At 39.6% G+C, this 27,198-nt stretch overlaps 1 protein-coding gene across 2 annotated transcripts in view; it reads left to right on the plus strand.

The window, feature by feature from the left end:
* Positions 1-27,198, plus strand: part of SERAC1 (serine active site containing 1) — a 66,341-nt gene that overhangs the window by 18,787 nt on the left and 20,356 nt on the right. Inside the window, exons 3-10 of one of the 2 annotated variants that reach the window (XM_047102751.1) lie at positions 460-496; positions 3,113-3,249; positions 4,426-4,515; positions 5,823-5,954; positions 7,879-8,000; positions 9,061-9,189; positions 20,632-20,745; positions 22,740-22,902. In XM_047102751.1, the coding sequence (XP_046958707.1) occupies positions 460-496; positions 3,113-3,249; positions 4,426-4,515; positions 5,823-5,954; positions 7,879-8,000; positions 9,061-9,189; positions 20,632-20,745; positions 22,740-22,902 (924 nt within the window). The remainder of the gene's footprint in view (positions 1-459; positions 497-3,112; positions 3,250-4,425; positions 4,516-5,822; positions 5,955-7,878; positions 8,001-9,060; positions 9,190-20,631; positions 20,746-22,739; positions 22,903-27,198) is intronic. The other variant, XM_047102752.1, reaches the window with a different exon arrangement.

Below are 27,198 nucleotides of genomic sequence, written 5' to 3' on the forward strand. Positions count from 1 at the left end.
TCACAAGCATAATCCCTTCAATACAGCCCTAGTAGTGATAGAACTCTCCCCATCCTTCTATTTTACTGGTTGTGAACTAAAAGGAGTCAGAAGGCAAGTTAGCTTCATGGCTGTTGCATTCAGTGGAAGCACTGTAGGCCTGGCGTTATCAGTAGTGCAGCAGGTCTAGGGTCTCTGATTTGCTGGGAATGACAGAATAAGAGATGCAAGAAGGGGAGAATAGTGTGAAATGAGGAGGAGTATGAAATGCAGATTATATGTTTTTACCCAGTGTTTTTTGGTTCGTCTGCATCTGGGGTTAGGAAGAAGCCTTGTGTTGGTAGTAACTGATCATGTTCATGGAAGAATAGCAATGACTTCTTATCCAATTGTATAATATAAGGAGAGACACTTGCCTATTTCCTGTCACATTTTAAAAATGAAACTCATCCCATTGACTTTTTTCCTTTCTTTTTGAAGGAAATATAATAAAGTTTACTGGATCACTTATTTTAGGGTAAGTATCAACTGTGAAATGTTAATTGGCTTCTTTATACTACTATTTGAAATCTCAGTGGAAGTGATTTCCAGGTAGCATAGGGTGGCAAATAGGGTACAGATTTTGGAATTAGGTGGATTAATCACTGGTTCGACCCCTTCAGTGTTGTCTCGATTCAGTTACTTTACTTTCTGAGGAGTGCCTTATCTTGGATCCAAGGGTATGGGAGGCATTCTACCCACCAGGCATTGTTGCTCTGGGGAGAGCACTTGACACGCATACAGAACAGGTGCTGGTTAATGAGCTCTCGTGCACCTAAAATCACATCTCGTGTTGAGTTCTAAAGTGGGTAAAAAAGGTGAAAATTGACTGTAGCCAGAATAATTTTTGAAAACCCTTTAAGTCACCATAGAGCTCTCGTGAAAGGAAATTGAGGCTGAACTGAGAAAAACAACAGATTGGCATCTTCCATCTCATGCTCTTCAGAGGCACATGCTTAATGAATGGAGCGACTTTCCTTCCTTTTTTTGGGGGAAAGGAGGGTGTATATGTTAATATATGTCTAATACAATTCTCTATTTGTTAATACTACTTTTTTTTTAATGTTTTTATTTATTTTTGAAGGAGAGACAGACAGAGCATGAGTGGGGGAGGAGCAGAGAGCGAGAGGGAGACACAGAATTTGAAGCAGGCTCCAGGCTCTACGCTGTCAGCACAGAGCCTGACGCAGGGCTCGACCTCACGAACTGTGAGATCATGACCCGAGCCAAAGTCGGATGCTTAACCGACTGAGCCACCCAGGCACCCCGCTATACTACTCTTTTTTTGCTGTTATATATGAGATCATATAGATATATACACACACATATACAACTCTTAGGTGCTAAAACTATAAAAGAGGCATATTTGGCCTTTTATTCAAATACATACACTTCTCCATGACACCAATGTAAGGCAAAAGACAGATGATTTTTCTCTTTGAATCATTCCAGGCAAAAGATAAATGTAATACACTTTGTCTATTTTGCAATTATTTCGCAGGAATATAGTGAAAATTAATCGCATAGTTTCTAGTAAAGAATTTTGTCTTTCATGGAAAGCATGATAAAAATACTGAATGCATTTGCTCTTTTTGGGTGCTCAGATAGTTCCCCAAGAGAGGAGAGGATTCTTCAGGACCGTCTATTTCTCTGGTGCTGGCCAGCGTCTGGCCTTTCTGTCTTGCCTGCTTTAACTTTAGGGTGGAAACCAAAGATCAGAAGAATGCTTACTATAACTGATGTTATAAAGCCCTGAGTCCAGACAGTACAGACTTTGTGTCTGGATTTAGGGAGCGTGTAGGTCAGTCTGATCAGGGAAAAACCCCTTTATTTCCTTCATTTTGGGTACATAACAACGTTGTATTTCACATTTAAAAATTGACTTTAGGAGACTTTAACTTGACTTGAGGCTCTTAGGAAAGGAGAAACTTTCGTATGCTGGTGGTGGGAGTACAGATCGGCTTATCTTTTTGGAAAAACAGTTTGACAGTATCTAATAAAGGTGAATAGTATATATATAGTCAGAAAGTCCGTAATTCTACTTCTAGATGAGTATCTTAAAGGAACAAATCCACATGTGTTACAGTGTAGATGTGTAAGATGTGTAACAGGATTGTTTGTAATAGACTCAAGCTAGAAATTCCCTGAATGCCCATCTGTGATAGAATGGGTAAGTTGTATACCCATACAATGGCTACATCACAGACCATAGGAAAATACAAACGCACAAACTACTGATACATGCAACACCAGGAATGAATCTCACAAACAAGAAGCTGAGCAAAAGAATACGTAACAGTGTGATTCCATTCCTATGAAGTCTACAGACAGACAAAACTAAGCTCTGTTGTTTAAGGATGTGTGTATAGATGGCAAGCTATAAAGAGAAACAAGGACATTATTATAATAAAAGCCAAAATGATAATTAGCTATAGAGATGAGAGAGTGGGTCAGAATCAGGAAGGGACGCACTGTGGGCTTCTGAGGTACTGTTAATGTTCTGCTTTTTGCCTGGATATTGTAATTATTATTATCCATTAAAATGAATAATAGTTCATTTATTATAATGCATTATAATAATTATTCATGAATAACAAATATATACATTTATATATGTGTACATAAATATAGTGTATATTATATTCACATTACTGTATATATATTCTATTTCACAATAAAAAATGAAAAAGTCTGCTGCAAAAAGCTTAATAATATACTGGCTCACTCAACAGTGTATATATTGAGGGAACTTCTGTTTATTACGGGGTGCAAATTGATGGTGTGTATAAAACTTTTTGTTCAAAACACGTTTTATCTCACTCAGTGTTTACTAAGTACTATTTTCCCATCCTATTTTGGGAAATTCTGCCCTTTTACCTTTTTCACCACTTATAGGAAATAGTCTTCTCAATCTACTGGTTCAGGAGCTGGGCTGTTGTACAGGTTGGGCCATTCAATTTATGTGATACTCAATAATCTGATGAGCTCTATAGCCAATATAATTCTGTTATTCTGTCATGTAAAAAAAAAAAAAGTGACTCTTATGTTATGTTTACATCATGTATTTATGATGAATTTCTTGTTTCTTTTTAAGCGGTTCTTTATTTCTTACATATGAAGTTCTGGCTCTGAAGAAGTCTTTGACATTAGATACTCAAGTAGTAGAAAGAGAAAAAATGAAGTCATACATATATTTGCACACAGCTTCTTTAGATAAAAGAGAAAATTATGGTAAGTTTATGGTAAAGTAATCCCATTTTTGTGAAAAATGGAAGCTAGTTATTAAATTTTAAGATGAGTGTTTAAAACACACTATTAACAAGATAGGTTCAGCTGATTCTAAGAATCACCAAATCCTGTAAGAACCACATTCCTAAAGATTAATGGAAGGCCAGATTTTTGACTTCCATATTTAATTTGGTTTGCAATTCTTCTGTAACTAAACGACACGAAGACGAGCTGGCTATTTTAGTCTAACCTTGGAATTCCACACCGTAGTGAAGGTCATCATTTCAGAGGTTGGCCCTCAGTTTGGCAAGTATAAAAATATGATTTTTGTTACTTAGATATATTTCTGCTTTAAGGAATTTATTCATGCAAACTAAAATCATCTCATGGATTCATAAATGTGAATACCAACTTATTAACAGAGGGCAAAAAATCTGTCACAGAGGCTGGAAAACCTGTCTTTATTAGTCAGAACATTCCTGTTCTCCATATTTAGGTCACATGGAAACCTAATTAGTAACCAGACAGTTGTTTGGTGAACATGAAATTTTAGAGCAGAGGCATACATATCTTTTCATCAAGATATGGGTAGCCTGGTGAGTCACTACACTTGACTTACAGCTGCCTGTTCCTACATTGTTGGCCAGAATAATCATGCCTGGTAGTACATTATGTTCCCTGAGTGGGACAGGTTCTGGTTTTCCCTGTCTGTAGCTGTCTGTGTCACCACTCTGTCCTGTTTGTATTTATTATTATCTCACCTGGTGTATTACAATTTCAATTACACAGATAATTTTTATAGTTTACAATTTATCTGTATCACAAAGATAAATCTCATTAAGGTATCCCCAGATTTCAGTTTGAGAAGGGCTATTGTTAAGGGACATTTTCCTGAATGTAGTTAAACCTATGTTGCATGTGAGGATTTTTGTTAGCTTTAGTTAGTGTTTTTGTTTTTGTTTAGTTTTTTACTTTTTTCCTGACTTGGAGAGAAGTCTTATTTTGGGATCTAGTGTTCTGTGTTTGCATAATGGTTTTAGTTGTTTTGATAGTATGAAAGAGAAAAATGATATTTTATGTTTTTCAAAAAATTTGTAGCTTATATATTTCTCTTTGAAGTATTAGAGCATAGGATTAAGCATATATACTTGGTTTTATCTAAATTTGTAATCATTTTAGGAATCACTTACCAGGCAAGAAAAGAGCTTCACAAAGCAGTAAGAAAAGTTTTGGCAACATCAGCCAAGATACTGCGGGGCCCATTTGCCGGTAGGTACCAAATATTTAACTTGGAATCTTTATCAGTATCTGAAAGTCATTTGGTGATCAACTTGAGATCTTTTTTCCCCATCTCTTATACTGACATTTATTATAGACATGGAAGGTTGAGTGACATTATTCTCTTGGGCTCTATTTAATTTTAAGGGCTTGATGGACAGTTTTCTTCCTTCCACTTTGTGGATGTTTTGTTGTTAGATAGCTGTAGGGGAATATCGAGACTAAATATATCCTTTTCTCTTGATGAGTGTTTCAAAATTTTAAATTTAGAAAATCACTCCCATGCTTTCTGATCATGAGAAATTGCATCAATAATGTAGATTTTACAATCAAGCAAATCTACACTGTGGAGTTAGCTATGAAAGAGCTTACTCAATCTCTTTACAAAGTTGGCATCATGAAAAAGGTGAGAACATTTTTAAGAATTAAAAGATACTAGAGGTGCCTGGGTACCTCAGTGAGTCAAGCATCTGACTCTTGGTTTCGGCTCAGGTTATGAGCTGACGGTTTGTAGGTTCGAGCCCCGTGTTGGGCTCTGCGCTGGCAGCATGGAGCCTGCTTGAGATTCTGCCTCCCTCTTTCTCTGCCCCTCCCTTGCTTGCTCACTCGCAAAATAAATAAATATTTTTTAAAAAATAATTAAAAGATACTAAAGAGACTTAATCAAATCCCGGTTTTTAAAAAACAGCTCTGAAGATATTTTGGGGACACTTGGAGAAATTCGAATATGGCGATAGGCTGGATTTTAGATGGTTTTGGAAGATTTTTGTTTTAGTGTTCTTGGGTGTTATAATGGCATCGTGAGTATATAGGAGAATGCAGGCTTATTAGGAGATCGGGTTGACTGAGAAAGGGTGAAATGTTAGTCTGCAGCTTCCTTTCACATGTTTAGAAAAAAATACACACACGTGCATATAAAGTAAATATGGCAAAATAATAAAATTGATTAAATACAGTTGTGGTAAACATATGGATGTGAGTGTATTTGATTCTATGTGTTTGATATGTTTCATAATAGAAAAGTTTTTAAGGAAAAAGAACAAGAGACCACTTTGTGAAAGCAACATAGTATATAAAACAAAAGGACCTAATAACATACATAATAAATATAACAAAATACTATGGCAGAACTGAGAACAACCCTGTCAGTCATTATCAATACCTGGAAATGGATTTTACTCCGTTATTGTGGATTTCAAATCCTTGCAAACTACCATCTTAAATAAGCGAGAGGACACAATGTTGTTTTAACTGTTCACGCTGTTTACGTGGTCTTGTTCTTTTTTCTTTCCGCAAAGACACTTTTAGTACCATCGATGTGGAGGATCATGAATGTGCTGTGTGGCTGCTCCTGAGGAAGAGCCAGTCGGGGGACAGGACAGCGCGATTGCAGGCCGTACAGGAGATGTCGGAGACCCACCACTGGCACGGTAATGAGCCCCTCTGTGCACCTGCCCCGCCACCAGCTCGTGCCTGACCTCTGATATGAAGGGAAAGAAAGGAGATGCTAGGAAAGGAAAATAATTCAGCATACCTTAATATATACAAAAATTATTTTCAAAAGTTTTTGAAAGAAACTCCGGTGATAGAGAAAGTAGGAAGCCTGCTGGCCTGGTAGCCGGATAAGGTTGGTTAAGAACAGCCTCAAAACTGGGGAAGATCTATCTATTTGTGTAACTTTCTACCAGAATGAAGTTTTGCTTGGTTAGAGAAACTCTTGGTACCGATTAGCTATAGCCTAATGTTGTATTTGGATCTTCTTTCAGTTCCTATTTAATGACATATTTTAATCACTTGCTGTACCATACAGTTATATTTGCTTTCACTTTGACAGTCTGCTTGGCTCCAATACTAATAATTGGCTAAATGTACCTGATTTGTGTGTGTGTATTTTTAAAGGAAGATTTAAAATATTTACTTGTATTTAACAACTGCATCTTCTGCAGTATAAGTACATAAGCAAGAGTTTAGATCTGCTCTGATTACAGTGACTAAAGTGTACTTTTTTAGTAGAGTTATGTTATAAAAAGGGGTTAATAAAAAAGAATAGTGTTATGGGTGCCTGGGTGGCTCAGTAGGTTAAATGTCCAACTTCAGTTCAGTTCATGAATTTGAGCCCCACTTCGGGCCCAATGCTATCAGACATATCCTCTGTCTCCGTCTCTCGCTGCCCCTCCCGCACACTCTTTCTCTCTGTCAAAAATAAGTTAATTAAAACAATTAAATACAAAATAATGTTTTCAAAGAAAAGTGTCAGAATAAGATCTCTGCCTCTATACATCCTGATTAATTGATTGGTGGGTGTAATTTTAATAACGTACAATGTAAGCTTACTTTGAAGACTTAGAATAAAAATCTTTAAAAAAAAAAAAAAACTACCTTCCAGGATTCCATTTCAGATTTACTATATCAGAAAAATCAGAGTTGGAGCCCTAGCATGTAGGTTTTGGAAAAGTTCCCCACTTGATCTTGAAGAACTCACCCATTATTAAAAATAATGTCTGCTTCAGGGTTGCAGTTTTGTTTACAATACATAGCTCAGTCCATTTGGGCTGCTATAACACAATACCATAGACTGGGTGGCTTATAAACAATAGAAATTTATTTCTTAAAGTTCTGTAGGCTGGAAAATATAAGATCAGAGGGCCAGCAGATTGGTGTCTGGTGAGGGTGTGCTTCCTGGTTCATAGATGACCAGCTTTTCACTGTGTCCTCACGGGGCGGAGGAGACAAAGGATCTCTCTGGGTCTCTTTTATAAGGGCAGTAATCCCAGTCATGAGGGCTCCCAGAGACTTCACACCTCCAAATACCATGACACGGGGGCTTAGGTTTCCATGTATGTATCAGGGGAGGGGGGACACAAACATTCAGGGCAATACATAAAGGATGGAGTGGTGAAATCATGAAGACTAAAACAAAGTACCACCATCTGGAACCTTACATTATTCATGGACATCATGTAATGCCAAAGCTCCATCCCGTATCAGGGACGGTAGATCTCAATGCAACCTCAGGTTTTTTGAGTAGTGAGCAAAACAGTTTTTAAATACTAGAATTATTACAAAAAAAAGGAGAAGTTAAATTGGTTCTGACCTATCGATTTTCACATTTAAGGTTCAGTTCTTCAAAAGGTTAGTTAGATTGTGATATGCCTACATATATGTTGAGGAGAATTGTGAGATCAGTCCTGGAAATGTTGGACATCTGGCTTACTGGTATTGTAAAGGCAGTTGACATTGTGAACAGAGACTTGGGAACTTTTGAATCATAAACTTGTAGTTTAAAAATTGTTTATTTAATTCTTGAAACAGCTATAAGCCAACTTGGGTGCTAACAACATACTTTTACAATAGATTACCAGTATAGGATAATTGCTCAAGCCTGTGATCTGAGAACTCTTATCGGTTTGGCACGAAGCAAAGAGAGTGATCTTCGTTTTTTCCTGCCACCACCTCCTTTGCCATCTTTAAATGAAGTAAGTAAATAAAATAATCCAGTGAGTGAAAAATAAATTAACATATCACATCTTCACTCTGAAGGGTGCAGAGTAACCTTTCAAAAAGTAGTTTGAAAAAAACCCAAAAACCCACCAGTTTGTTGTCTACTTTTCACAAGCAGGTGAACTAGATACAAAGCTGAAATTGTAGTTTTTATACCAAGATTTCCTGGTTTATCAGGAGATGTTGTTTCTCTTGTGTTATTTTCCCTTTTGGGTATTGGAAGTCTCTATACACCAGATGGTAACTTCATAGCCTATTAACATCGATGAGTTGGTCACTTGTTCTAATATTGCTATAGATCAGTTCTTCTCAGCCTCAACACTCCTAACATTTTGAGATGAATAATTCTTTGTTGTTGAAGATTGTTCTGTACATTATAGGGTGTCTAGCTGCATCTCTGGCATCTACTCTTTGGATGCCAGTAGCATCCCCAAAGCTGTAACAACCAAAACTGAAGATCTTGCTAAATGTTTCCTGGGGCTCAAAACAGCCCCTGGAAAACCACCACATGTAGATACTAACGTATCACTTTGCATAGATATTTACTAACCACTACATGTAGGTATCAATGTAGTACTCCTCATAGTTGTTAAATACTAACCACTAATAGGTATTAGAGTATGCTTCTTGAGCAGCTTTTCTAGGCCTTCCTAGAAAATGAAAATCAGAAAACTTGCAATCAGTTGTTGAAAATTAGAAAAATGAACATGCTAGATGTAAGTTATTAGAGAAAATGACTAATGAGTTCTGGGTTTTAGAAGCAAGAACATAATAGAAGAAGAAAGAGTATAACAGTCCATTTTAAATCGAGAGCTAAACTGTGCAGTTTTTGGACTGAGGTAGCAGACACGGAAGTCCAGAACTCAAAGTTCAGTGATGCTCATTTACCTGGGTGGGTGATGGCTTTCAAGACTAAAAGCACCAATTTATCTCTGCTCTTTTGTTTCATTTCGTTTTGTTTTGATTCTTTGGGTACTTTTGTTGTACTCTGTTGTTGAGCTTAACTATGGGGCATTGTTTCTCCTGTTATTCCAGGATACTTGCATTGAAGAAGAGCTCAGACAGTTGCTGGCTTCTTTACCTCAAACGGAGCTAGATGAGTGTATCCAGTATTTCACATCTTTGGCTCTGAGTGAAAGCAGTCAAAGTCTAGCTGCTCAGAAGGTTAGCTCATTTATTCATTGAGTAAATATTTTGGAGTGCCCGCCCACCCTTTCTAGGATCCTGTGCCAGGGGCCAGCATTCAGAACCCTAGAAGAGTCATCCATCCAGGAACAGAATAAGCATGGTGACTCCTGGTTGTATTCCAGGCACTGGGCCAGGTGTTAGAGATGGTGGGGAGACATGTAAATAAACAAAGTCCCAGAGTGTGTAAGAGAGATACAGGTTACTTCCAGAGCCTTTCACTGTGCTTAAGAGGTCGTTTAAGGCTTTATGGAGGTGCCTCTGAAGTTAAATCTTAAAGAATAAATAGTAATTTACAAGGTTTTAAATATCACCTGTATGCTCCTAATGCCTAAAGTGATTTCTCTACTCTTATGTTCTAACTCAGGCTCTGGATTTGAATATTCAACTTCCTGCTTGATGTCTTTGCTTGGATGTCTAATCCAAGTCCCAAACTCAGCACGTTCAGCCCACCATCTCTCCACTAAGCTCTTCCTCCTCTACTTCCATTTCAGTAAATGGGGCAGCATACAGGTCGTTGCTTAAGCTAACGGCTAGGAATTCTTGTTGATTCCTTCCTTCCATGTTCAGCCAGTCCGCGGTTCCTGAAAGCTGTCCCTTCACATATAGCTTGAGTCCATTTGTCTCACTGTCTGCAGTGTAGCCACCTTCTCCTGGCCACCGTCATCTCTTTCTCAGACTGTCCTGTTCTTTCATCTTGACTTCTGTTCTTGCTTTCATTTTTTAAATAATTTTAGAATCTCTTTCAGTCTCCTATTATTTTAAGTTCATTGAGGTGTTAATTCCTGTCTGTGATGGCATCAACTCTTATGTTGGATTGTGGATTAATATGGGTCATGTGTTTTTACCGTGAGCTTGTCTTTAGCTGAATGGATCATTTTCTGTGTAAGTCCCAAGCACCCTGGATTGTAAATCTGTCCCCACAGAGCAGTTTTTGTGTTTGCCCCTGTTGGATACCCCAGGAGGTTCGCTGTCACTGGACTAGTTTGATATGAATTCCCCGGTTTGGGATTCCTGTGGCACATAGGAAGTATAAATTCAGATACATCTGTAGAGGGCTTAGTGTTGGGGTTAATTTCTCATCCAAAGCCCCAAACAGAAACAGGCTTCCATAGGCTGGTGAGTAGAGTTTTTAGGCTCTCTTGGAGGAGGCAAACTTTTCAGGGCTCTGCCTTTCTAAAGGGATCCCAGATCTAGTTCCCACTGAATATGACATCCAAAACCACATCACTTGCACTGAACGAGGAAAATCCCATCTGAGGAGCCTGCAGGCATCTTACCTCGGCAGTCCTGTGCTTCCCACTTCTGCTGCAAGTTCCATCTTCAGTTCTCGCAGAGGTTCTGCTTTCTTTCTTCTTCCCATTTTCTTTAGAACTTGGCTATGTTTTAAAATAGTTTTGTATTGGGGCGCCTGGGTGGCGCAGTCGGTTAAGCGTCCGACTTCAGCCAGGTCACGATCTCGCGGTCCGTGAGTTCGAGCCCCGCTTCGGGCTCTGGGCTGATGGCTCAGAGCCTGGAGCCTGTTTCCGATTCTGTGTCTCCCTCTCTCTCTGCCCCTCCCCCGTTCATGCTCTGTCTCTCTCTGTCCCAAAAATAAATAAACATTGGGAAAAAAAATTTAAAAAAAAATAGTTTTGTATTGCATTTCATCAGACATTTCTACATGTTTGTAGTGGGAGGGATTCACTTAGAAGCCAAGTTCGCCATCTTGCTGGATCCAGAAAGCTTCCTTATCACATCTCCATCATCTCAGACCCCACAGCAGACTCCTTACCTGTCTCCCCAGTTCTGCGCTTTCACATCAGCCAGAGTGATTTTTACAAAAACATGAATTCGATCCACTCATGTTCCTGCATTAAGCCTTCCAAATGGCTTCCCATACATGTCGAGTCTGAGCCCTTCTTATGATCAGGGCATGGACTGGCCATTGTTTATCAGAGTGGCTGCCCCTTGGAATGGTAAGGAAGTTGACAGGAGAGGGACAGTAGGGTGTAAAGTTTGCATAGTGGCGATCGGTGGGCTCAGCTGTGCGTGCCATCTCCTCGGAGCTCTCCACGTGCTCCACAGGGCTCCCCACACCTTTGGAGTAAGACTGCCTCGCACATGAAAAGCCATTTTGGTTGAAGGGTTTATGTTCTCTCCCCCTGCATCCCCTCCTCCCACTGCTTTAGCTGTGGGCCCGTTCACTGGATGTAAATAAGTGGCATGCGCAGCAGAGGCTTCATCCAAGTGAATCAGAGCGTGGTGTCCTGAGGGTAGTAGCCTAAACAGACTCCCAACTCTGATCCACCTGAGGGCAGTCTGAGCCCATTGGCAGTCGCTCTCTATTGCCCCTTGCCCCAGCCACTAATGTACTCCCATTCTCTCTCAATTTGCCTGTTCTGGACATTTCACATAAGGGGTACCATCTAGTATGTTACCAATATGTCACCTTTTGTGTCTGACTTTTGAAAGTTCGTCCACGTTGTAGCATGTATCAGTACTTCTTTCCTTTTTGTGGCCAATAACGTTCCATTGTATGGATAGACTCCCATTTCGTTATCCATTCCTCAGCTGATAGATATTTAGGTTGTTTGCACTTTTTGGCTATCATGAATAATGCTGCTATGAATATCTGTGTACAAGTTTTTGTGTGGGCATATGGTTTTAATTCTTTTGGGTGTCTACCTAGGAGTGGAGTTCCTGGGTCCATATGGTAACTCTTTGTTTAACTCTGAGGAACTTTCAAACCATTTTCCACAGTGGCTGCATAATTTCTCATTCCCACCAGCAATGTATGAGGGTTTTAATTTCTCCACATACTGGCCGACACTTGTTACCCATCGTTTTTTTTTTTTTTAATTTGTTTAATGTTTATTTATTAGAGTGAGAGAGCGCGTGCGTGAGCGTGAGTCGGGGAGGGGTAGAGAGAGAGACACACACAGAATCCGAAGCAGGCTCCAGGTTCTGAGCGGTCAGCACAGTGGTCTGACGTGGGGTTCAAACTCACAAACTGCGAGATCATGACCTGAACTGAAGTTGGACCGTCACTTAACCTACTGAGCCACTCAGGTGCCCCACCTATGTTTTTTATTACAGCCATCTCATTATGTGTGAAGTGACATCTTTATTCTGGTTTTGATTTGTATTTCCCTAATGATTAATGATGTTGAGCACCTTTCTATGTGCTTATTAGTTATTTATATACTTTTTTTTGGAGAAATATCTGTTTAAATCCTTTGCCTAATATTTTAATTGGGTTACTTGTCTTTTTATTCTAAAAATTCTTTGTATATTTTGGATAAAAATTATTTTCAAATATTTCTCCCAAACTGGGTATTTTCACTTTCCTGATAGTGTCTTTTGCAGCACAAACATTTTTAATGGTGATGAAGTCCAATTTGTGTGTTTTTGTCTTTTGTTGCTTGTGCTGCTGGTGTCCTGAAGACCATGCACCTCTCACTCTGAGTAATTCCTTATCTGGACCCTTCTCCGTTCTCAGACTTTCCTTTTCATCAGGGAGGCAGGGAGCACAGCCTCACTTTCAGCAGGTCTTGTCCGGCTTCTGATAGCTTGAGCTTTGCCAGGACCAGACTGTTTTCAGCAGGATAGTAAGCACAATGGGGTGGATGTGCCTCCCTGCTCTCTGCCACAGGTGTCCCACTGACCTCTGTCCCCACTATCGTCACTCCTCTCCTTGTCCCCATGCCAGAGCTCCTGGTACCTGGCCTGATGTTCTTTTTCAGCACAATAGATTTTCTTTTGCTTATTACTATTGAGTTAAGATCATCCTAACTTCTATAGTGTTCTGTCACCTTCTATAGCATTTTTTAACATTTTGCTAAGTCAAGAGAGAGAAAGTAGTTTGATATACTATGCCACCTCCTTTCTGCCCAGAAGCCATGGCCTTGGCCAGCAGTTTAAAGACCCTAGGACTTTGTGTGTGTATACCTATGCGCGTTCATAATTAACATATACTGTGTGTATGTGTTCTTTGATATTTACTACCCTGGAGATGATGTAGGTTTCCTGTCATCTGAGATGCCCCCCCCTCCTTCTCAGCTTATTTTATTTTCTTTTTTTAAAGATTTTATTTTTGAGTAATATCCACACCCAACTTGGGGCTCGAACTCACAACCCCGAGATCAAGAATCACATGCCGCACCAACTGAGCCAGCCTGGTGCCCCTCAGTTGGCTTATTTTAAACAAAATCTTCCCCTAAACAAAGTGATGTCTGAAAAAGTAATTCATGTGACCTTTTAACTGCATTGACTTGACTCTATTCCAATCAGTATATTTAGGTATCATAGATCACAGTGGAAATGATGAAACTGATATTTACTCAAAACATTTTGTTCTGCTGGGCAGACTACATGCATACATAGATTTATCCTTTCAGTAGAAATTTCAAAAAGAAATTGTTTCTGGTACTTAAAAAAAAAATGAATGCTTTGTGATTAATGAAGTACTTTTGATTTTTCATTTGGAAGGTGCTGCTTTCACCTTGATTTGCCTCCCTGTCCTCTGAACACTTTTTTTTAAAGAGTTTTTATTTAAATTCCAGTTAGTTACCATACAGAGCAATATTAGTTAACAACATACCGCATAATACTAGTTTCAGGTGTACAGTGTAGTGATTCAGCACCTGCATACCTCACAGGTGCTCATCACAGCAAGCGCCCTCCCTTAATCCCCCTCACCTACTCCCCCAGCCCCCCACCCACCTCCCCTCTGTAACCACCAGTGTGTCCTCTAGTGAAGAGTCTGTTTCTTGGTTTGCCTTTCTTTCTTTTTTACCCTCCTCTGCGTGTTTGTGTTGGTTTTTAAATGCCACACAGGAGTGGTATTTGTCTTTCTCTGACTTCTTTATTTTGCTGAGCATTATACTCTCTAGCTCCATCCCTGTTGTTGTAAATGGGAAGATTTCGTTCTTTTTGATGGATGAGTAATATTCCGTTGTACATACACACATGTATATGCGTATTTATGTATGTGTGTATATATATGTATATATACACACACCACATTTTCTTTATCCATTGATTAGTTGATGGGCACTTGGTCTGTTTCCATAATTTGGCTATTGTAGATAATGCTGCTGTACACATGGGGGTGCATGTATCCCTTTGCATTAGTATTTTTGTATTCCTTGGCTGAATACCTACTAGTGCAATTGCTAGATTGTAGGATAGTTTTATTTTTAATTTTTTGAGGAGCCTCCATACTAGCTTCCACATTGGCTGCACCAATTTGCGTTCCCACCAACAATGCAGGAGGGTTCCTCCTTCTCCACATCCTCACCAACACCTGTTGTTTCTTGTGTTGTTGAGTTCAGTCATTCTGACATGTGTGAAGCGATAGCTCATTGTAGTTTTGATGTTGAGCATCTTTTTATGTATCATCTTTTCATTGGCCATCTGGATGTTTTTGGAAAAATGTCTATTTGTGTCTTTTGCCCATTTTTAAATTGGATTATTTGGCTTTTGGGTGTTGAGTTTGAGAAGTTCTTTATATGTTTTGGACACTAACCTTTTATCAGATATGTCATTTGCAAATATCTTCTCCCATTCCATAGGTTGCCTTTTAGTTTTATTGATTCCTTTGCTGTATAGAAGCTTTTTATTTTAATGAAGTCCTAATGGTTTATTTTTGTTTTTATTTCCCTTGCTTCAGCAGACATAGCTAGTAAGAAGTTGCTACAGCTGATGTCAGAGAGGTTACTGCCTGTGTTCTCCTCTGGGATTTTAATGGTTTTATATCTCACACTTAGGTCTTTCATCCATTTTGAATTTTTTTGTGTGTATGGTGTAAAAAAGTGGTTCGCTTTCATTCTTCTGCATGTCGCTGTCCAGTGTTCCCAGCACCAGTTGTTGAAGAGACTGCCCTTTTCCCATTGGATATTCTTTCCTACTTTGTCGATGATTAGCTGTCCATATAGTTGTGGGTTCATTTCTGGGTTCTCTATTCTGTTCCATCGGTTTACGTGTCTGTTTTTGTTCCAATACCATGCTGTTTTGATTACTTCAGCTTTGTAATGTAACTTGAAGTCCGGAATTTTGATGCCTCTAGTTTTGCGTTGCTTTGCTTTGCCTTTTCAAGGTTGCTTTGGTTATTTGAGGTCTTTTGTGGTTCCATACAAATTTAAGGGTTGCTTGTTCTAACTATGTGAAAAATACTGTTGGCATTTTGATAGTGATTGCATTAGGTGTGTAGATTGCTTTGGGTAGTATAGACATATTAACAACGTTCTTCTGATCCACGAGCATGGAATGTCTTTCACTTTCTTTGTGAGCTCTTCAATTTTTTTCATCAGTGTTTTATAGTTTTCAGAGTACAGGTCTTTCACCTCTTTGGTTAAGTTTGTTTGGGAAGGAAGAAGCAAAATTACTACTTGCAGAAGACATACTCTATGTAGAAAACCCAAAAGACTCCACCAAAAAGTGGCTAGGACTGATACACGGATTCAGTAAAGTCACAGGATACAAAATCAACGTACAGAAATCTGTTGCAATCCTTTTTTTTGTTTTAATGTTTATTTTTGAAAGAGGGAGAGAGAGCACATGCATGAGTGGGGAAGGGCAGAGAGAGAGGGAGACATAGAATCCAAAACAGGCTCCAGGCTCTGAGCTGTCGGCACAGAGCCCGACACGGGGATCAAACTCACAAACCGTGAGATAATGACCTGAGCTGAAGTCAGATGCTTAACCAACTAAGCCACCCAGGTGCCCCAAATCTGCTGCATTTCTATACAGCAATAATGAAGTAACAGAAAGAGAAATTAAGGAATCAATCTCATTTACATTTACAACAAAAACAGTGAGATCCCTAGGAATAAACCTAACCAAAAAGTTGTACTTATTTAATTAATTTAATGTTGAAAAAAATATTTAATTTCATTTCTGAAGCTCTATCTCATCAGACCAATAAGCAACTCCATCTCAGTTATTCTCCCCCCACTACCCCTGTCTAGTCTGGCTTCTCAGATTTTTTACTTGCCAAGAAGTTGGAAGTGAAGAGGTAGGAGGGGTGTCCATCTGGTTTTTAGAGATCTGTCAGACCTGCCTTGTGGCAGTCTCTAAGCACCCTTCAAGGGACAGTACGCTGCTTCTATACAAAACTGCCTCCTCACTGAGGTAACGCAGCCTTGGCAGGTGTCCCACACAGCTGTTGGGTTCCAGGGCATGGCTTCTTCACCTTTGTTAATCGCCATGGACCCCTTTGGTGATTTAGTAAAGTCTGTGAACTTGTTTGTAGATGCATAAAACTCAATACACAGGATTATAAAAGAAACCAATTATATGGGATACTGTTACCAAAAATAATTTTGGTATCATGTATTTCTTGTTCATGCATTAAATAACAGGAAGAGACCTGTAAAATGGGAAAGTTGAAGTTTATTTTTAAAACACTTTAACTTTTGGGGTGCCTGGGTGGCTCAGCTGGTTAAACATCCAGCTCTTGGTATTGGCTTAGGTCATGATCTCACGAGCATGAGATCAAGCCCTGCGTCGAGCTCTGCGCCGACAGTATAGAGACAGCTTGGGATTCTCTCTCTCTCCCTCAGAGAGCTACCACAAATGAGATGTAATACGAAAATATCTGTACTCTCTATTGCCGACAGAGTCACACAGATTGTTACCATTACCATGGTTTATTGTCTGTGTTTACAAAATTTCTGTTAGATGTCGGGAAGATAAAGATGTAACTTTTTCTCCTCCAAGCATGCACCCTACCGACCCTGAATTCTGTCTACTCCAGGCCCTTAAGAATGACCCTGGGTCTGCAACTCATGCTTTAGAATGAATGCACCGTCTCTCTTTTTTTTTTAAGTTTGTTTGTTTATTTTTTGATTTAGAGAGACAGACAGTGCCAGCTGAGGAGGGGCAGAGAATGAGGGAGAGAGAGAATCTCAAGCAGGCTCTGTGCAGTCGGCTCAGAGGCCAACACGGGGTTCCATCTCACGAACCATGAGATCACTCACTACCTGAGCCGAGATCAAGAGTTGGACACTTAACCGACGGAGCCACCCAGGTGCCCCTAAACACACCATTTCTAAGCCCAGTTAGTTTGCATAATTTGCAGAGTTCTGAGGTTGTCAGTTTTTATGCAGAAATGCCAGGGATTAGCTTTTACACACTTTAAAACAGAGGGTCCCACAATAAGAAGCAGTAGCAAGACTCTCTGTCCCCCTGCTCTCCACCCATCCTGGCAGTGATCTGCCTACTCGCCTTTTGTTTTCAGATGTCACATCTCTTGGCAGCTTGCCTACATCTGTCTCTTCACTACCTTTCTGACCGTCCCTGCCCTCCTGCTCGTTCTCCCTCACGCTCACTGTATTCCAGCCACGCTGGCCCTCACTCTCCGTTCCTTAAACTCGCTACCTGCTCGAGTTCTCTCTGCCTGGGATTCTCTGCCACCAGCTTGTCATATGGCCGCTTTTTCATCCTTCAGCTTGTCAGCTCCTCAGACAGACCTTCCTCTCCATCTCAAATGTTTAGTGCATTTATCGCCCTTTGTAGCATTTATCCCATTGTGTAATTATGCTGTATATTTATCTGTTTGCTTATTTAATTGTCTTACTCCCTTCCAGTGGTCGATAATAATGTCCCTAGTACCAAATACAGTGCCTCCCACACAATATGTTCTCACAAAATATTTATGGAATAATGGATGAATGAATGATGACATTGCTGAGGGAGCCAGCTGTGCACAGATTTATATATGCTTAAATAACAGCTGGTATATTTCCGTTATGAGTCAAAGTATTTTTGCATGGCAGACAAAAGTGTGGATAACTATAAGGATATTGTTTAAAAGGAGCATAGGTTATATGGTAACAAGGTATCTATTATGTATGAAATCATTTGGCCATTATAAATTTGTTGAGATACATTTGAAAAATACCATGTTAATCCAGAGTAATGTTGTGTCTCAAATTGAGTATGATATTTACAAAATGATACATAAAATTCTTTGTTACACTTACGACTAATATAGAATATGGATGTAAATTCTTTAGTAACTTTATTAGTTGACATCCCTCTTCTGCTTTGTTACTTGCCTTTTGATTTTTATACCTTACCCTTTATTTTTAACATTGTCACTCTCTTTCTTTTCCTCTGCATTTCTTTCATTCTTAAGAAATTGTTTTTTGGTTGCACTTACAGAATTTGATGTGTGGCATTTCTTGAATTTTTACGAATTTATGTAAACTTGCTCTGTCTTAATCTAGTGATAAAGCAGCAGTAACCTATGTATGTTTATTTTCATGTTAAGAATTAGAATATATTCCATATGCTCACACCACGAGTTTATACCTTTTACTTATTCCTTTTTCTTGTGTTTTTAACTGCCACACAATCTGCCAGTTCATAAATAACTTAGAAGCTTTGCTAATGAGGTTGGAATTGGAACTATATTTTTATTTCCCACTTAGAAAATGATCAAGAGAAACGTAAAATCCTAGGTAGTTTTTTTCCTTTTTTATTTACTTGGAGCATTTAGCTTAGAAAGAGGTCAGGTGATTTGGGGGTGTGTGGTAGGGAGAAGGATTTGGGGGAGGCAGGTTGTGGTGGTAAATCTTTTAAGAAAAGTTCCCCATCCCCCAAAGCCCACCAGTTCACTGTTTACCCTTATCCCTGCTAGAGGAGAGAATGACTCTCAATGAATTAGTCCCTTGCCAGGCCTCTACTTAAGTAGCATAAACGTTTGAGATCTAAGCATGTTTAAACTTGGAAAAACAGAATGTGACATCAAGAGAGGAGGGCATGAGTATTATAGAATGATCAAACATTTTGAATATTTACTGGGTTTACTGAGCCATGAGCCCTATAAATTAACTCAAAATGGAGAAACTTATGGATTATATTTCCTATAGGAAACACTGGGCTTTCTATATACATTTTTGAAAAACATTACCTTGTAGTTGAGTTCTTTTGCCAGCAGGTGGCCTGTATGCACACAGTTACGGCCCCTCGTGCAAATACGAAGCACTTCAAAGGAGATGCAGTAATGTCTTCTTTTCATCCCTTCTGTCTCCCTCACCCAGCGCACATGCACGCACATGCACACACACGCACACCCGTTCACAGTTACACATACTCTTTACACATATTATAGCATACAGTACACATTCTTCTGCCCTTTCTTTTTCTCACTTACGGGTTCATCTTGGAGATTGGTATATGCCAGCATACGAGGAGACTCAAAAATTTTTATATTCTTTTTTTTAACGTTTATTTTATTTTTGAAAGAGAAAGAGAGGGAGGGGCAGAAGGGATGGGGGACAAAGGATCTGAAGCAGGCTCTGAGCTGACAGCCGAGAGCCTGACGTGGGGCTCGAACTCATGAGCCATGAGATCATGACCTGAGCTGAAGTCAGACGGTTAACCAGCTTAGCCACTCAGGTGCCCCCCAAATTTTTATATTATCATAGCATTCCATTGTACAGTGGTACCATCATTACTTAACCAGCCCTCTGTTGATGGCAGTAGGTAGTGCTTACAAAGACTGTCGCCGTGAACAAACCTGTACCTGTATTACTCTGCCTATGTGTGTCTCTCTAGGTTGGATTGTTGAAGGGCACGGGCGCTTGTAATTTAGACAGCTGTCCTTAAGTTGTCCTCCATAAAAGTTGCAGGGTGATGGGAATGCCCGCTCCCCCACCCCTCTGATAGATGAAAACTATCCTTTCTCATGAGTGTTGCCACACATGCCTCTCATTATAAGTTATGTTGGGCATTGTTTCGTAGATTTCCTTTCCTAGGAACTTTCTGTTTATGACTGTTGCTCATTTCTCCATAGCATTGTTGATACTTTTGCCACTGATTTGTAGGGGATTATTGCATACTAGTGACATTAGCGTTTGAGCTGTGATGATAGTTGAAATTTTCTTTTCCCAGTTTATTCTTATATTTTGCTATTAGGGCTAGTGCGCACTCCTCTTCTGTCTTCTGGTTTTCCTAACCCTTCTGTTTATTCTTCCATATGATCTTGAATTTCAGTTTAGGAAGAGTTAAAAGTTCTCTGATCATTGTCATTGTTTGTCTTCATTTTATATTTTTCCAGCAATGCCTTTTCTCTTTTTTATTATTTTGATTAATAGACTTCAGGTAGACTCCACCACCATCATCTGACAGTAGAACATTATGGTCAACCCTAGGCTTTTCTTACTTGGTAAAGAATTGTGTGTCAGTCTTCATACTTTGAGAGAAGAGGACACAGAAGGAAGAAGTAAGGAAGATGCAAAGATCGCCTCCTCTAGAAATGATCCCTTATGTTTTCTGTTCTAGTAAGCAACAACTTGCATAACTAGTTCCTTTCAGCTTCCAAAATAGGTTGTGTATAATACAGGGATTTTTTCGTGTGTGTGTGTGTGTGTGTGTGTGTCAAACAAAAAATATGAGTCACTCTTCTCAGTAAACATTTTAATTATCTTTCAGGGTGGCTTATGGTGTTTTGGAGGAAATGGACTTCCTTATGCTGAAAGTTTTGGAGAAGTTCCTTCAGCTACAGTGGAAATGTTCTGTTTAGAAGCTTTGGTAAAACATTCTGAGGTAACTTGCATTTTCAAAATGTGGTTTACTTTTTATGATCGCAATAAAAAAATTGTACATCATGGTTCATTCAAGCGAAATAATCCTCATTTTTTATAAAAGAAAAGAAGCTTTTTGCTTATTTAAAAATTTTCTTTTCTCCCCATTTAGTTGTAGAATTGATAATCATGACTTAGCACCGATACATGTATTTCCTTTTGCCAAGTATTTCTGAAAATGGATTTAATCTTAATTGCACATAAAGAAAGCAACCCATTGTTTAAATATGGCGTTGACCTTTGAATTACGCTATCTTATGCTACCTTCCTCAGATCTTTTTTATAAATAATATTACCAGGTAGTTAATTTCCAGTAAAACATCTGCCAAAGAAGCCAATATAGAAAAAAGGTAAATATTTGGATGGCCATACTCTTGAATTTTAAACAGAGCTTATATTAGTGGTTTTTAAGTTTTTTGGCATGTATGACAACTTTTCTGTCATGATCATAGTTTGATTTGAAAAGAAAAGAGCAACAGACTTCGTGATGCTCAAACATGAATGCATAAAAACCACTCAGGAAGCATGTTTGAAAGCGCACATTTCCTGGTCACCTCTAGCAGCTTCAACTTAGTAGTTGTGGGCTGCTGTCCGGGAGTTTGTGTTTGTAACGGGCATCGCTGGCGAGGCTGCTGGAAGTGGTTCATCCCTCATCGTGAGAAACTCCATCCTAGAGATTTTAAACTTTCCAGTTTAATTTTGAGGACCATTATACACGGCCCAGGAGCATAGTGGTCTCTGGTCCTCTTTAGTTCCCACCAGCGGAGTTAGGAACTGCGTACAAAGCAGAGGTATTAGTGTTGTAGCTCAGAAGGGCACATGGGAAAATATGCTAGAGGTTTTGTGGCTTATGATCAGTTTCTGAAGCATTAGATCTGTCTTCAGTAGAAAGTACAGTGTGTGGAATACCTTTATTACATTATCTCACTGACATATGTCTAAAGGGCATACTTTTAAATGCACTTAAAATGTGATCAAATTCAGTAAGAACTTAGAGAATGAAAATTGTTGCATATACAGGACACAGCGTCATGTCAGTGAGTACAGCTAGTGATGGGAAGAGGCCAAGGTCATGCCGGTGACCTTGGCACACTGTGAGGGCTTGTTGGTCAATACTGTCGCCTTTCCATAATATTACGTATTTCCTTTGGCTGTATTTTATCCCTTTTCTCCATTAAAAAATTCATATCCCCTTTCTTTCCTTTTTATTTTTATCATTTGATCTTTCTCTTTAAAAAATGTTTCTGACTCCTGAGTTTTAGGAGAGCCCCAGACCTGTGGACTTGTGTGGGCTGGTGTGCAGGGCGGCACATGGTGCCATTCTCTGGGAGTTCTTGTTTGCAGAAGCAAAAGCTGCCACTTGAATGGGGTTTTTCTTCCCATTATCAGGTGGCAGGTTTCTCGGTTAGAGAATCTTTTTAAGGTAATTTCAAGCCAGTCAAAGTATCACTGTAAATTGAAACCATTCTAGGGGTGCTGGGGTGCCTCAGTTAGTTGTCTGACCGGCTCAGGTCATGATCTCATGGTTCTTGGAACCTGGAGCCTGGAGCCTGCTTTGGATTCTGTTTCTCCCTATCTCTCTCTGCCCCTCTCCTGCGCTCGCTTGCTCGCTCTCTCAAAAATAAACATGAAAAAAATTAAGATAAAAAAATTGAAACAATTCTATAATAATGACATTGTCAAGTTACATCCCTCCAAGAGCTAAGCAGAGTAAGAGTAAACATTTCAGAAGCCCTGTTGAGATGCGCCTTAATTTTTTTCAGTGATTTTGAAGCACCTCCCGCATAGATAGGAATTTGCTTATTTATTTAAGTGAGCTGCGAGGAGAGTGTTGGGTGGTCTCTCTGGGTCTCTGTCCTTGAGCAGGAGCCCCTAGCTGTGCCGTCAGCATGTTGTGTCACCTCGCTAGTGAATTTGTGCAACATACGGTGAGCTTTCATTAATTTATCGTGCTAGATACCCACACACTGTGATGAAATTGAAGCAAATGGAGGCTTGCAACTACTTCAGAGGCTGTACCAACTTCACAAGGATTGTCCCAAAATACAGAGAAATATAATGCGTATCATTGGAAACATGGCTTTGAATGAACATCTTCATTCTACTATAGTTCACTCAGGTAACACCGTTATATACTGAGTATTTTGGATCCGATCCTTTGTTCCCACCTCCACCCCTCATGATACGTTAATCGTTTTATTTATTTATTTATTTATTTATTTATTTATTTATTTATTTAATGTTTATTTTTGAGAGACAGAGCACGAGCAGGGGTGGGGCAGAGAGGGAGGGAGACACAGAATCCAAAGCAGGCTCCGGGCTCTGTGCTGGCAGAGCCTGCCGAGGGGCTCAAACTCACGAGCCGTGAGATCATGACCTGAGCCAAAGTCAGACGCTTAACTGACTGAGCCACCCAGGCGCCCCACAATACATTAATCTTTTAATAGACTTAACACTTCGCTTAGGGTTAGTTATGGGTCTTTAGAGCATATCGTTTTAGTAGGGGCATGGAATTGCTTGGGACTTGTGTACTACAGACCTGAGATCATCGGTGTGCGGACAGTCAGAGGAGAGCAGTTTTTGCCTTGACGACCATCTAATGGTCTACATCACCTTTGATAGGATTCGGTCGACCCAGAGTACGTGTACTCAGTATAATTAGTGATTTTCCCCCTTGCAACTAATCAACTGACTGTGGGGAGATACTTAGGACCATGCAGATATCCAGCTCCTCATCTACTGAACTCCCCTGCCTGATCCAGTCTTCATCGTGATGGTTGCAAAATGATGATTTTCTAACTGCAGCACGCCCTCCCCGTGTACTTTTCAGCATTTGGCATTTCCCTGTAAGCAAGAGCCCTTCCTTCTCTCTCCTTCCATCTGTCTCCCTTTCTTCCCTCTTGTCCCTCCCTCTCGCTCTCTCCCTCCCCATCAGTATGGGCACATGGATTCCTGGTTGTTTTTTTTTTAATGGTTTATAACTTATTACTGTACTTAACATTAGATGCCAGATTGTTTCGGTTTTGGTCAGTGGGAGCCCGACAAACCGGCTCCCTGTGTCCTGGCATATTGGCAATATGCCCACCTCGTCTGGGGAGGCATTCCTTATTACTGTCTGAATAACAAGATGTTCCAGGCTCCTTCCTCTGAGGAGAAGTGCAGATTGATCTTAGTGCAGATTGATTTTTAGAGACCAGGATCTGGGTGCTCGGTGTGCTTATTGTTCCTGGAGTGTCTTCGCTTCTTGGCTCTTTCAGTGGAAAAAGCAAGGTGGTAAATATCAGGACACACACAAGTATGCATTCATATGTGCACATATACATGCATATGCTCATAGTTGTTAGAGACTGAGTTTACGTTTTTTCTTGTGTCAGTCTCTATTTTTTTGTTTGTTTACATTTAAGAGTGTTTTGATCAATAAAAGTTTTTAATTTGATGAAGTCTCATTTAGGGATCAGCAAACTTTTTCTATAAAGAACCACTTCCTATGGGCTTTATTTGCTCCACTTTTTTAGGTGCTTAAGGTAGAAACTTAGATCCTAATTTTAACCTCTTCTTGTTTCAGACATCTGTTACTGTGTATCAAACACAAAATTCATTGGTTAAAATAGTAGTCCTATATTTTCCTTGTGAATCTGAAACTTCGGCCAGCCTCTGTGGCTTCATGCAGCACTAACTGGGGCAGCTCGGCTGCGGGATGGAGGGTACATTTTCATGATTGTCCCTCATGTGGCTTGCATACTGGTACTGGCTGTCAGGTAGGAGCCCAGCTGGGGCTGGGGACATTGGCCCCTTCCTACATGCGCCTCACTGTGCAGCTTGGGGTTTCTTAAAGCATGGTGGCTAGGTTTCAACAGCAAATGTCTCAAGAGAGGACCAGGCATACGCTCTTTTTTGCCTCTTATAAGCAAGCATTGGGAGTAATTTCTGACCTACTCACTAAGGGTTGCTCATATTCAAGAGGAAGGGCTCCGGAAGGGGTTTAGACTCATGACCTCTTGATGGGACAATAGTGTCAAAGCATTTGAAGACATGTTTTCAAATCACTACAATTATTTTTTAATACGAGTATTTAAAGCTGTAAATTTCCTCTAACTTGTTTTAGATGGATCCCTCAAATTTTGAATATATTGTATTTTCATCATTATTCAGTTTGAAATATTTTCTACTTTTTCTTGTGATTTTTTGCTTTGTCTCATGGGTTACTTAAAAATGTGCTGCATAGTTTATAAGTATTAAGGATTTTTTAGATATCATATGTCCGTGATTTCTCATTTAATAGTCCATGTGTTCAGAGAACATACCCTGTAAGAGTTTAGTCTTTGGAAGTTTACTGAGACTTATTTGATAGCCTGTTTTGTGGTCTGTCGTGATGCATGTTCTGTGTGCACTTGGAAAGAATGAGTGTTCTGTAGTTGTTGGCGAAGTGTTCTGTATGTAACAATGAAACCATAGCATTGCTCAAATCTTCTCTGGATCTTCATTGAGCTTGGTCTCGTTCTCAGTGAATTACTGAGAGATGTGTTGAACTATAATTGTGAATGTCTGTTTTCCTTGTAGTTCTACCAGGCTTTTCTTCCTAGCAAATTATTCATTTTTTATTATTAGTGATGTCTCTACCACTGGTGACACTCCTTTTCCTTAAGTCTACTTTACCTGGTATCAAAATAGCCACACTGGCTTTTTCTTTTTAAAAAAATTTTGTTATTGGGGTGCCTGGATGGCTCATTTGGTTGAGCATCTGTCTCTTGATTTTGGCTCAGGTCATGATCCCAGGGTTGTGGGATTGAGCCCCACAAGAGATTCTCTCCCTCTCTGCCCCTCTCTCCTGCTCGCACATGCTCTCTCTCTCTCTCTCTCTCTCTCAAACCAAGAACAATTAAAAAATTTTGTTATTGAAGTATAGTTGACATACAGTATTATGTTAGTTTCAGGTGTACAACATAGTGATTCTACAATTTTATACATTACACAGTGCTCACCATTGTAAGTGTAGTTATCATCTGTTACCATACAACATTATTATAATATCATTGGCCATATTTCCTGTGCTGTTCTTTTTGTCCCTGTGACTGATTTATTTTATACCTGGAAGTTTTTACTTCTTCATCTCCTTCATGTATTTTCCTCATCCCCCCCATCCTCCTCTCGTCTGGCAACTGCTAGTTTGTTCTCTGTATTTATGGGTCTGTTTCTATGAGAGTTTTTGGTTTTTGTTTTTTAGATTTCACATATAAGTGAAACATATGGTATTTGTGTTTCACTTTCTGACTATTATTTCACTTAACATTATACTCTCTAGGTCTATTTATGATATCACAAATGGAAAGATCTCATTCTTTTTTATGGCTGAGTGATAGTCGATCACACACACACATACACACACACACAAACCCCTTCTTTATCCATTTACCTGCTGATGTATTCTGGTTTTTTCCATATCTTGGCTATTGTAAATAATGCTGCAGTAAACAAGGGTGCTTGTGTTTTTTTGAATCAGTTTTTTCATTTTCTCTGGATAAGTACCCAGTAGTGGAATTAAAGGGTTATATGGTATTTCTGTTTTTAATTTTTTAGTAACCTCCATATTGTTTTCAACAGTGGCTGCATCAGTTTACATTCCCACCAACAGTACATGAAGGTTCCTTTTTTCCCCACATCCTCACCAATGCTTGTTATTTCTTGTCTTTTTGATTCTAGCCATTCTGACTGGTATGAGGTGATACCTCATTGTGGTTTTGATTTTTCATTTCCCAGATGATCACTCTGGCTTTTTCCTATGCTTGCTGTTTGCAGCCCTATCTTTTATCTTTTCCTTTTCCCCTTCTTTTGCGTTCATCTTTCTGTGACTTTATTTTTTTTTAATATTTTAATTTTTTTTTTTTTTTCAACGTTTATTTATTTTTGGGACAGAGAGAGACAGAGCATGAACGGGGGAGGGGCAGAGAGAGAGGGAGACACAGAATCGGAAACAGGCTCCAGGCTCTGAGCCATCAGCCCAGAGCCTGACGCGGGGCTCGAACTCACGGACCGCGAGATCGTGACCTGGCTGAAGTCGGACGCTTAACCGACTGCGCCACCCAGGCGCCCCTATTTTTTTTTTTTAATATTTTAAATGTTTATTTTTGAGCGAGAGAGAGAGACAGAGTGTGAGTGGGGGAGGGGCAGAGAGCGAGGGAGACATAGAATCTGAAGCAGGCTTCAGGCTCTGAACTGTCAGCACAGAGCCCAGTGAGGGGCTCGAACTCACGAACCCTGAGATCATGACCTGAGCTGAAGTCGGCCACTCAACTGACTGAGCATCTCTCTGTGACTTTAAAAGTAAGTACATCTTTTATAGACAGCATAGAGGTGCATCTTTTTTTTAAATCCGGCTTGATCTTTTTTAATAGGGGTGTTTTGTCTTGTTACTTCT

Source organism: Lynx rufus, unplaced genomic scaffold, assembly GCF_022079265.1.
Source record: "Lynx rufus isolate CCGP_SWC_20201006 ecotype Redwood Valley unplaced genomic scaffold, mLynRuf1.p SCAF_6, whole genome shotgun sequence".
Taxonomy (NCBI): Eukaryota; Metazoa; Chordata; class Mammalia; order Carnivora; family Felidae; genus Lynx; species Lynx rufus.